Here is a 12,762-nt window from a genome sequence, read left to right as displayed (position 1 = left end):
TTGCTGTTATTGTTGTTGTGGTGTGTGTGTGTGTGTGTGTGTGTGTGTGTGTGTGTGTGTGAAATGAAATAAATGAAAATAAATAAATGAAATATAATAACCTACAATTCAAATTACAATTACAATCCAGCTCCACACCCTCCATGAGTAAATTAACAGGTCTCATTTCACACTTTCAACAAAAACTGAAAATTGGAGCCTTGATGAGGGGAGGATTTAATACTGTTGTATTAGGCTGTTGCATTGGGACTTCTGATAGACTGTTTTATGCTCCACACTTCACTTCACAGTGCTCTCAAGTCTACCAACTTTGTCACAGGCACATTCCCTATACACAACACAGTCACTCATACATTATATTTTATCAGCTGTGTAACTTACAATGCAGAGCCCCCTGTGGAATATTGGAGTTGTCCCAATGGAAAGACTGTAAAGAAATCCCAGGCAGAGTTATTCTTGTTGGACCTATCTGAGCAATTTTTTTCTTATATGGATGGCAGCGGCCTTCTTTTGAAATGTGCCGCTGAGTAGTAAGGCTCAAGTAGCAGCATTGGTGCCATGCCTGGGTCTGGGTCTGGATGAGGGAGAGGAGGAGGAGAGGGGGGGAGGTGTGGGCACAGCTGAATCTGCCACTTTTGATCCTATAGATGAGAGAGAGAGAGAGAGAGAGAGAGAGAGAGAGAGAGAGAGAGAGAGAGAGAGGGAGCCAGGGCCACATAGCTGGAGGTCTTGGAGTTTGCCCGTACTGGAAGAGAAAACAACAGGCGCAGTGACGTCTTTCTCTGTCTGTATCTCCCTGACCCTGTCTCTCTGTCACACACACTAACTCTGATTCTAATGATGTTCGATTGTATTACTGGTGGTGACTTTCAAAACTGCAACTTCTGCCAAAACTTTTCTGTGCTGACATTTCATATATATATATATCTGTTATAAATGAGCAAAAAGCAAAGAAAAGAAAATGATTTAACAAAAGTGCTAAAAATGATATATATGATATATATATACACACACACACACACACACACACACACACATATATACATATATATATATATATATATACATATACATATACATATATATTACATAATGTTAAAATATATAATTGTAATCACTCTAAATATATTTTTTTGGACATTTTTCCTTATTTTTTAAATTTTCTAAAAATGCTTTTTAAAACTAACTTCCAGGTCATTTTCTTGTCACCTTTTAATGTCATTTCTTGCAGTATGTGGGATATTTCTTGCCACGTTAGTCATTGCCTTTTTATTCTCATTTATTTGAAAGAAATCAAACCAATTTGCTCAGTTTTAAAGGGTTAAATAGCTTGTGAAAATCGTCAGAACCCACCTCAAGAAGACCAGTGGTAAGGTTTTAAAGGGTTAAAGTAATGTTCTCTTTCAGCTGACAGCTTCTCAATCGTCCAAATACCCAAGTCTTCCTCGTTCTCAGTGATGCATTATGACCCTGGTCAGAGGATCATGTGTTCATACTTAGCCTCTTGAAATTTAAGACTCAAATCTACATTCACAACTCTTCACTTCTTACCTTGTCCTCTTTTATGCCTCTCTCTGCTCCTCTTCCCTGTCATCACCTCTTTTTCTTTTCAAATCTTTTCCAGGTACCAAGAGGTTTGATGCCTGCAACCATGTCCGAGCCTACGAGTACTACAGTGAGAGCATGGTTAAACCTAACGGCTTTGTCGGATATGCCTGCTCTGACAAGGACAGCTTTGCTGCTGTAAGTCTTTTGTTCAACTTAAAGAGTTTAAGTTCCACTCCTATCCTGTGTTTACATTAAATTGTCATTACCAAAATGTACAAATACTCCATTGAAATTAAGCTGGAAAGTATAATCGGCAAAATACACTTCTTAAAAGTAATTATGCAGATTTCCCCCATTAGATTGTGAAATTACTGTTTACTTACGATCTTGTATTATTTAATTGTTATTAAATTGACACAAGTAGCTTTGTGATACTGTAACTGGTTGAGTTGGGACTAAGTTGGGACTTTCTGTCTTGGCCTATGACAACTCTTTATCTGCAAAGTAGCTGGTAGGCTGACTCCTGTAAGATAAATGTGGTGAAGCAAAAAGTACAATATTTCCTAAAATATAGTGTAGAGATATACACAGAAGGAGAGCACAAATACCTCTAACTTGTACATCATTTGAGTTAAATTAGCTTACATTCTTCACCTCATGACATGTTACTTTAAAAGCAAGGCAATGTGGTTAGCAGAGGCAGGAGGGCATCATTTTTTAACTATTCAGAGTTAGTCTTAGTGCCTGGTCAGAGCAGAAAGGGTTCCAGAGTCATTGTGAAATAAATTGGGCTGTAGACATGGTGACTACATGCAAGGCTACTTGGAGAGGTGGGTTAGTTTAAATAACAGATGTATTTGTTGCTTCACCTCGTGTCTCATTAATGATGGCAACTCATCGTACTCCCACATAATCTGGTGATATAAATTGGATAGTGCAACACAGCTGATTGGAAAGCTTCCCTTTGGACTCTGCTGTTCAAAGATCAGCAATGTGGAGATGGTTTGCTGTTTGTCAAAACCATGTCAAAGTTCCTAAAAAGTTGAAGTCTATGAAAGATCTGCAATGACATGCCAACACATTCTTATCCCAAGTTGCCACATTTGCCACTTTATCAGTGGACTTCTATGTCTACGTATCACATGCCTGGCATCCTCTTGTGTCTGCTGTTGACATTCTGGGATGCCACAACCAGCGCCGCACACTAACAAAAGCACGTGGTTAAGATTAGAAAAAAACATCATTCTTGGAACACCACGCTTATGGTTGAAAGTCCAGGGTTTGTTGGACCCATCCACTACCACTCCCTCCTGCCCTATATGGACCTTCGATCCCCTTTGTATCATGTCATTAGCAGCAACGATACAACCTGATGCAATCCAGTGGCCTAATTTACAGAGTACACCAGATTATGATCTGATGATGCCAGTCAGCATATCAAGCCCATTCTCTTTCTCCAGTTGTGACATACCACTACAAAAGCAACAGTTTTGGCATAAGATCCTGATGCTAAAAGCCATCTTTCGCAGCTGTATAATAAACCCAACACAGCTGGACAGAACCATTCATAGTGTTATGATACGCTGCCGGACAGTGTTATGTTGAAACGCTGGTGGTAATGACGTAATATAAGGAGCATGAAGGTCCCTATACAGCGGGGGGGGGGGGTCTGGACCTTCATGAGGGAGTCCTGTGTCCGCCTTCATCTGAATGTGATGGGTTTTTTTCACACATACCATGTGCCTCTTTGTCCCAAACAAAACCATCTGTGCCAGCATGTGCTTTTGTTGAACTCCCAGCATTTGTTGAAATGTGCCTTTGTTGCCAAAACATGACCACGTGAAGCATCATCCCACCATGTGCTTTTGTAGATAGGGTAGGGGCATCCTGGAAACATCAACAGAACAACAGAAGAATATCTAGAGCGAAATACATAGACGCAGAAGTCTACTGCAAAACGGCATGTTACAACCTGGGATAAGAACGTGCCATGCCAGGTGCTGCCTGGCTGACCGGTTGCGTATCATAACATCGTGAAGGGCAGGGTATCATTCTGCTGTGACAGGTGGGTTTTGGTGTCTGTGTCTATTGTGAAAATCATTGACAAAGCGGTGGTATTTGATGACGGGCTGAACATACACCTCACCTTGTAAATCCAATGATTGCACTGAAATGATCATTTATTAACTGTTGCAAATGCTGTTGTCACATACAAAACTCCTGACATGAATTTGGATCAGTGGACTCAGAGAGTTAATGTAGAATAAGACATTTGTCTGTTTTACAGATGCATCAAAAGTTGTATGACAAGTTATCTGGATTTGTATGTAAAAATAGTGTGACAGACGAGGGGTCTGGGAGGCATCTGATGTCCTCGATTTAAACAGTGACTCAGAGGCAAAAGGGGCCCATATCCCCACCATCCCAGCAAGTGTATGGGCCTGCCACCTGTCGCTGTATGACACTGATATGGCTGTGAACCATTTCTTTGGTTTTAGAAGTTGATTCGGGAAGATTGGATTTTTGTTACAGCTGAGGGCCGATGTAAATGGGCTTCCCTCATGTCCTCCATGGGGAGGGCTTGTATCTGCAGCTGTTGGTGTTAATGACAGTTTATCCCTGCTTTGGACACATGTCCTGATCAAAGGAGGCCGGGGAAGCGCCGAGCATGACCTCATATGACTATGTCCCTGTTGAGAGATGACAGCACCTCCTTGTCGTTCACCTCGTAAACGCGCTCTGGTGTTATTCCTGCAGCCATAGCTGACAGCCACAAAGTCAGGCTGTTCCCACACAGTCCCTTATTGTAAAACCACTGCCATTCTCCACCTTCTTATTTATAAGGTGGAAATCTGCAACATTTTTAAGGAGTATAGGGGAAACATCTTTTAGGGTTGTCACTTTTCCACGACTATTTATTGACAGGAAAAGACTCTTACACTCCATCACAGAATGAGTTCATTCTTCACACCTCACCATGTCCTTGACTCCACAGGGAAAGTGTTTCCCATATGCAGACAGCAAATGTCCTCTGATGGGCTACTATGCTGACAGGTTCACTATGACTGATGGTATTTCAAAGACGAAGTACTTCCTCAACACGGGCAGTTCAAAGCCCTTTGGCCGTAAGTATCCCGCCCTTCCTTGGAAGTGTGACTTAAATACAGGCTCTAAGAGCTCGCTGTTCAGATTTCACTGTGAAGAACCACTTAGTGCGTTTCCATGCACAGTCAAGTGGAGCTATGTTCATAGTTTGAGTAGACTATTTAACTGGATTACTGTCCTTGTCTCAGAATACAGTACTGCAAGAGAGTTTATTTATTGATGAAAGTATGTAAGACTCCACCACAGCAGGTGGAGAAATGGCCCCTTTCAGGTAGTTGCTATAAAACTATATTTTTATACGGTCTATGATATAGGCGGAAGTACAATCACAGCTATTTATTTACAAAGAACAGTTGTGACTGTAAACTCTGCCTTCATTGATTAGTTTTAAGTAACCTAAAAAAAATCAGTTTAAGTGTAGTCTAAACCACTGTCTTTCAAAGTGGGGAGCTGCGACCCCTCGGCTGTCAGGGGGCGTCAGGGGGCCGCGGAAACTGTGGAAAAAGGGAGAATATTGAAGGAAAAAAAAATCAACTAAAAACATTATTTGTGACAATGATTTTTTAATCAGTGTTACCCATTGATAACCAAGACTATGGTAGGCCACAATAGTCTAATTTGTCCCGCTATAGTCTCAATGAATGGAACTGGACTGTTAATTAGGAGCGGTATTAAAATACACTGTTGGGCTATTTGTAGCGCAGAAGAGGAGAAAACAGAGCAGCAGACCATCAGGTGCATTAAAAGTGAAAGTAAACCATATTCTGCTGGGCCTAAAACTCTCTTTCTCTGACAAAAATCAGCAAATATCTTCTCTCATCAATTGATCTGATCAGCTGTGAATGTATCAACAGATCATTTATCCACCCCACGAGTGATATTCAGCTGCCAAGAAGATAAAAAGAACTGTCTGCTGCGCTGTGTTCACAGACCCACAAAAAGCATCAAATATTAGTGTGACACCACCATCACATCAAAAATATTTTTGAGTTTTTTTTCAGGAGGTTAAAATATGTTTTGCTGCATCCACAGCAGTACATTAGCTTCTGTGCCGGTGTTGTGGGACTGTACTTTATTTATATGATGAGGGGGTGGCTGAGGTGTACCTTTTTTATTTAAAATAAATATAAAATACTAAAGTTTTACACTGCTCACCTAGTCCAAAATCAAAAACACAAGTCCCTCCTCAGTGCTCAGATTTTTAGAAATGCCTCACCAATTTTGCAGAACCTCTTCTCCCCTCGAACGAACAGTCCCTACCAAAATACCGAGGGAGGCTGGTGCAGTGACGAGGAGCACATGAAGATCAAAAAGTCCAGTTAAAGTCCAACTGAGGTGTTTATATGACAGACTAGCTCGACTCCCAATCCCATTATCTGGGTGTGTTAGTCCAAAACAAAAACGTTTTTCTAGCACCCTTAAAAGTTTTCATTTCAGGGTAGTGTTTGAAAGTTTGAGTTTAATTTTGTCTCTGCCTGGACCTCTCAGTATATCGAACTTTACAGTTTTTAAGTACGGGCATTATTCATTTTTAATCACCAAGACTGCAGGGCACACTCACAGGATGTGCCACAGCATTAGGTGAAAGTAATCCATGTTACATTATCCTTCCAAAGTTGTAGGCTACCATTATTGTTAGTTTTTGCCAGTACTATGCTCTAGGTTTTCAAGGTTTTTACTCCAGCGTTCTTTGATAATCCCTCCCAATGGAGAGTGATGCATCAAGATGTGAATGACACTATCGTGAAATAATGTGACTGCTTACTGTTTCTTTCTGTGTCTAGGTTACAGCTACAGAGTGAAACTGACCCTGGATAGTGCCAGCGGGTCTAACCTGGGCTACATGTATGTGGCACTAGCTGGAGCCAGTGCCAGCACCAAGGAGCACCAGATTCATTCGTAAGAACATTACAACACAATTCTGTGGAAAACACCAAGAGCTTATAATCCATGTGACATCACTGATTGAGGAATTGCTGAGGTAAACCTGCCTCCTTTGTCTAGTATTTTGTGTTTGTCTTTGTTGACCAGAGGGTTATTCCAAAGGAAATTTGAGCGTAATTGAAAAAAGCCTAATTTGATTTAACATCAACTTCCATTTAAAACCCAAGCCTTTCCACCAACACAGCTTAGCCTCGTCTTATCAGCATTAACTCGAGCCAGGCTGGAATACATTTTAGCTCAGCGTGCACACGGAGTACATAAGCAGCCTCGAACAGTCAATGGTCAACAATAGAACATTTTGTGGCAGATGAGAGCCGTGCTCTTCTCAGCTACAGAACAAACAAAGATGATAATAAGCGACATTAACCACAATGTTCTGAACAGACACTTTCATGAATACTAACAAAAACTGACCTTTGCATTTTGGAACATAAAACGAAAAGCTTAACTACAAACCACAATTTGCTCAGTAGGCATCAATAGGCATGATGGAAAATGGGTGTTGCTACAATGTAGCCTACAGTCTATAAACTCTAAAATGATGATGATCATGAATAAAATGGGAATCTGACAAGACCGAACTTGGACAAGAACCCAAATGCACGACTCAAGAGACAAAAGTATCAAACAAAACAATTTTCTGCAGTGTTTGAGAAAGAGACATTAGAGACTCTAGCTATCAACTGGAAGCTTTAAGAATTGAGGACTGACAACCCAGAGATGGCACTGGCCATGTATTATGTGGGAAGCAGCAGCTGATTAAAATAAAGCTCTGATGCGATGGCTTCTCTTATGAGTTTACATAAACCTGGATAATAGTAAAGTACTCTCAAGTATATTTTGAACTTCCCATATGTGCAAAACTCTATGTCCAGTTCCATGAGTGGCCTTTTCACTTGTGGCCTTCTGTTGGCTTAGATCACATTTCACAGTAAGAGAAACACATAAACTAGCTGTAACCAATAAAAACATGTTTTATATGACACCGAAATCTAGTCTGCTGGAGTGGCTGATCACAAAGGAAAAAAACTGGTTTGACTGGTACTCTACAGTATGCTCACATACTAAACTGATGACATAGTAACCACAATGAAGGTCTGAAGCCTTTAAAGTACTTTAAATACATAACGTATTGTAGTACTGCAACATGTTGAATGAGTTTTATGTAATGAGTGAACAACACATCACCACCCACTCTGTGGGAGTCATGCTGCTCAGATTTCACTGTCAGAGCCATCTGAGGAGGAAGATGGTTTTCTCAAGTGCCCTCTATCTGATCTATTGTGACGTCTTTCTAGGGGTTCACTGAAGCCTGGGACGATCTATGAGGCACTGATCGACGCTGAGGTGGACGTTGGTCATGTGAAAGAAGTGAAGTTCCGGTGGAACAACCACATCATTAACCCAATGAAACCCACGTATGGTGCATCCAAGGTGGAGCTGCAGAGTGGAAAAGACAAAAAGATGTAAGTTTTTATGTAAACAGGTGGCACTCCTCACACTTTAATGTGAGCTGACAAAGAGCTAAAATCAATTCAATTAAATTTTAAACTTTATTTATGATTTCATTGTCAAATATCACAATTTGCCTCAGGGATTTACAGCATACAACATGTCTTTGTCCTTGGACACTCAGTAGATAAGGAAAACTCCCCCCAAAAACCCTTTATTAGGAAAAAATGGTCGAAACTTCAGGAAGAGCAGCAAAGGAGGGATCCCTCTTTCAGGAAGGACAGACGTGCAATAGATGTTAACATAATAAATGTACAGTAATTCATATGACGAAATGACACAAAGAGGAAGAGAGAGAGAGAGAGAGAGAGAGAGATGGCGAGATTTATGGCAGTGACAACAATCATAACATGAATTTGAATATGAATATTAATAAAAGTACTTTATAATAGGATGTATGTTAGATATGTTTCAATATAAATAGATATGAGTATAAGAGTACATGTATGTGGCAATAATAATTACTGTCATGAAACTATTTGATTGCAGCTCTTCACAATAGCTTCTGTCTTTCACCTGCTGTTTATTTTGCATGTTTCTTTGACCTGTTGTGTATGAATATCAGCTGTCTCCAAACATTAAACTGATGTTAGTAATTCACCTCCTAGTGGTAAAAGGAAGAGTCAAAGGATGGGGATGGGATGATGTTTGCAATTAACCCTATTGTTTTATTGACCTTTTCCTGCTTGGGATCCTACAGCCACTATTGCTCTATCTATATATAATGATAATGCAGTGATTTCAATATTAAAAACAATATTATGAAAATATATATTTTTTCCTTTTTCTCTGACCTTTAAAACACAATATGTGGAAATTTATTGAAATGATAACTCTTCCCTTTACCACCAGACATGCAGATGTAATGACGGTGACAAAGTACAAAAATGACCATAGATCATTGTAATCGCAGTAAATAGGGGTATATTTTTATATTTCATGTGTTAATTTCTTTGATATGTTACACAAGAACAAATATTGTCTCTGTGGCTGCTGTATTAGGTAAACCTGCTTGTACAATCTAATCCAGCCCAATACAAAATAACAGTCCTGCCATACTTTTGAAATGCCCATAATGTTCAGTTTTTAACACTGTCAGAGCAGTGTTCATTCAGCTCTACAGTATGCTTCAGCATTGTGCTCATAGTAGTGGTGTTATATGCTGTACTGCATTATATTTAGAGGTGTTCATAATATCCTGATAAGAATGACAAAAAAAGGAACCCCTCTGAATACAATGTAATCCAGTCAGGGGTGTAGAACCAAAACCAGCTTCAGCCACTAGAGGGCAGCAACAGACTGTGGTCTGTGTACTGTGCTGGGTGATGCTGAGGGCAGCTGCATGGTGGGGTGAGATGGTAAAGTGGAGAACATCTTGAGGATTTGTTATTATGGTATTCACCTTCATATCATGACAATACATCTATCAGTAGGAAAAGAATATACAGTGATTTTGCTCATGATGGATCAAAAACTGAATGTAATTGTATGAAAACAATTTGAATTCCAATATGCAAACTAGGATGTGTTGCTCAGTAATAAGGGAGTAACAAAACACTGCCATGTAGACATCTTTGTATGCAGTAAATTTAAATGGATACTGAGGACAAAATATTCATCTATAATGTGCCTTTTTCTCTCATGTTCTTCCTTCATAGCTTCTTCTTCTGTGGAACAGAGAATGTGAAGGAGAACGCCATCCAGTCTGTGTTTCCATGCCCAGTTTAACTCGTCACCATCACCATGTTATTCAGAGTCTGTCAATAAACAGTCTGCATTCACACCTCTTCAGCTATTTCATCTGATTCTTTGCTCTGTTTTGCAGAATGTAGTCTAATAGAGTGTTATGAAAATCTGACAATGAAGAGAGTACAATGAGCGCAGAGGACTGAAGAAGATCAGCTCACTGATAGAAACAGATTAGAGGGGAGATAGAAAAGGAGGTGGAGAAGAACTGACGTGAAACCCAAACTGAACTAACTTTCCTACAGCATGTTTGTATTGACCTGAGAGATCAGGAATAACAAGAGAAGGAAATATTTAAAGCCACAAGTTGTGGCCTCAATGCAGGCAATTTACTGAATATGAAGAATAAAAAGTATGGTGTTAGTCCTGCCTTCCCTCCAACAGCCTCAACACGTAGCTGAGCTGCAGTGCATGTAAGTCAACCACCAAACACCACCTACTTTGCCCTTTCAAAATAAAGGGTCATTTGCCTTTATTAGAGCTCTTTAAAGTAGCATTAGGGCTGGAACAAAAGGAGGAAACTCAAAAAAAAGTGGGGTTTTGCCTGGGGGTGTTCAGTGTGCTTGATACGCATTCCCATCATCTGACGTTTAGAGCCTCTCCTCACTTGTTGGTTAAACTCACAAGCCATAACCTAAAAGTTGTTTGTGAATTCAGTATTTATCATAACCTCATTAATAAACTTAAAGGAGATCTCATGCCCAACAGTACATCAAACAGAGATGATTTTGTAAAAGAGACACTCAGTTTTTAGAAGGTCCGCTACAAGGTAGGCTAATGTAACCATGCTAACAAACCAGAATCACTCTCAACTTCCATACACTCAATTGTAAATTAAATATCATATAATATTGATATGGTGAGGTTCACTTAAAATCTGTGACAAACTGATGTTGGGCTTAAGGTTAAGCAAATTAACATAAATGCTGCCAAGCCTTTATTTCCAAATGAAACCTGTCAGTGTAAAGTTAGCCTCTTAACAGTTAGCTAATGTTAGGGAATAAGCCTGGTCATGAAGATTTTATAAATATTACACGAAAGAAGCGTTTGCAAATTACATTACTGGGTAACTAATTCAATAACATTAGCTAATGGAGGATATTTTGGTGAGCAAGAAGGCTGGTGAATACATGAATAATCATAATATCAATAATGTTAATACATTAATCAATAAAAGTCTTATGATAAAATAAAAAATAAATAAATAAATAATGGACACTGACAGAAGCAAGCAAACAAACAAAAAAATCACACTCATATCACATCAGTGTGATATCACCAGATAAAATTTTCCTTGTCTAAAAATCTGTTGCTTTTTTTTTATTTGTAAAAGCAAGAGAGTAAAGTGGTGAGTTTAAATCCATCCAGTATAGATTGAAACAGGGGTGTGAACCCAAGCTTTTTTGTTTTTTAGGGTTTTTTTTTTTAAAATATTTTTTTAGTTAATATTCCTTTTTTGTTTTTGTGTTCAGCTGACGCGGCAGGGGGATACATAAAAGTTTTTTTGTTATTGTACATGGTTTTAAATAGACACATTTTGTTTGTTATATCAGTAATTACTTCTTGTTGTCTCATTTTGAGAGAAAAAACAACAACCTCATTATCAACCATGAATTTATGATTATACATTTACTGTGTTACAAATTTCGTATTATATTGTCAGTAAATATGGGTATAACCCTTTCACGCATGAATTATTAAAAACCAGAGCAATACTTTTTTTGTATATTATTTTTCACTTCTGAGGACATGAAGAGTGATGGTAAAAATAATAATAATAATAATACTCATAAGTTTGGGCAAGTTACAGAAGTGTCCACTAAAGTGGACATCATGCAATCATGTCACGGGTAAATTATGACAAAATAAAACATATTTTTATGTGTTTAATTTGTATCTATGCATAAACTACAAAAAAAATGCTTTCATTTCTTTTACCAGACTTTTGTTACCACCCTCCCTGCAACCCTCATTAAGTTTTTTCTCCTTAGTCCCACCCTATCATCCCCTGTTGAACTGTTGTTTTTTGCCAATGAACATTTTCAAACATAACACACACACACAAAAAATGCAAATAAAATGTACAAAAAAAAAGTCCATGCAGAACATCCTTCTTTTTCAAATCCAGACATTCTGTAGAGGGGTCAGGCATTTACAGTGGTCACATCCAAGAAGTGAAAGAACACTCGGATGTACCACGGTTTGTTTTTGTGTCTGTGGGTATGCATGGTGACAAGTTGATCCATAAGATCTACTACTCCCATGTGCTGATTCACAAAAAATGGTCTTTGGATGTTCAGTCCTAGAAATGTCTTAATTTTTTCTTCTTTTGTCAAGGCCAGATTTTCTTCTCCTTTTTAGAGTGCATACAGATTAATATTAACAATTTCATTTATCAGTTCTTCAGGTAATGCATAAAGAAATCTATTGGTTCCGTTCCCTCAACAGTCGGTTTCCATTCTACTAAAGAAGGAGGCAAGTCTCCCGCAAACTGGTTGTCTTTGGTTTTCCAAACATTTCTGCTCTTTTTCTGTCCCTGAGCTCTATCAGGTGAAACCCCCTCAGCATCCTCAGCTTGCTTATCCTGTGCGAATGCACTCCATGAAACACAGATGTGGAAACACATGCTGAATGCTATTGTTGACATTAACTTTACCTTATGTTGGGTTCACTCTGACCGACCCCATAGATTGGGGGCTTTTGATTAAGATGCTGGAGTAGGAATAGAACAGAAATGATCATCCGTGTTAAAACACAGTACGCTGTGTAGTCCCCCTGGATTAAACGAAACCTCGATTTTCATTAATCAAATTATTCGATTTTCTCGAGTAATTGTTTCAGCCCTAAATTGTGATGATGTCAGAGAGATGGAGCTGCTACATAGTGAGTGCTTCAAGCAATTAGGGC

General features: G+C 39.0%; 1 protein-coding gene across 1 annotated transcript in view; it reads left to right on the top strand.

The window, feature by feature from the left end:
- Positions 1-9,892, top strand: part of LOC121954536 (inactive pancreatic lipase-related protein 1-like) — a 31,045-nt gene extending 21,153 nt beyond the window's left edge. The window contains exons 9-13 of the mRNA XM_042502094.2: positions 1,625-1,743; positions 4,544-4,673; positions 6,438-6,552; positions 7,896-8,063; positions 9,768-9,892. Of these exons, the coding sequence (XP_042358028.2) occupies positions 1,625-1,743; positions 4,544-4,673; positions 6,438-6,552; positions 7,896-8,063; positions 9,768-9,837 (602 nt within the window). The 3' untranslated portion in view covers positions 9,838-9,892. The remainder of the gene's footprint in view (positions 1-1,624; positions 1,744-4,543; positions 4,674-6,437; positions 6,553-7,895; positions 8,064-9,767) is intronic.
- The last annotated feature ends 2,870 nt before the right edge of the window (positions 9,893-12,762 follow it).

Source organism: Plectropomus leopardus, chromosome 13 (genome assembly GCF_026936395.1).
Source record: "Plectropomus leopardus strain MGB_pleo_1.0 chromosome 13, ASM2693639v1, whole genome shotgun sequence".
NCBI lineage: Eukaryota > Metazoa > Chordata > Actinopteri > Perciformes > Serranidae > Plectropomus > Plectropomus leopardus.
This window is presented reverse-complemented; position numbering and strand designations above follow the sequence as displayed.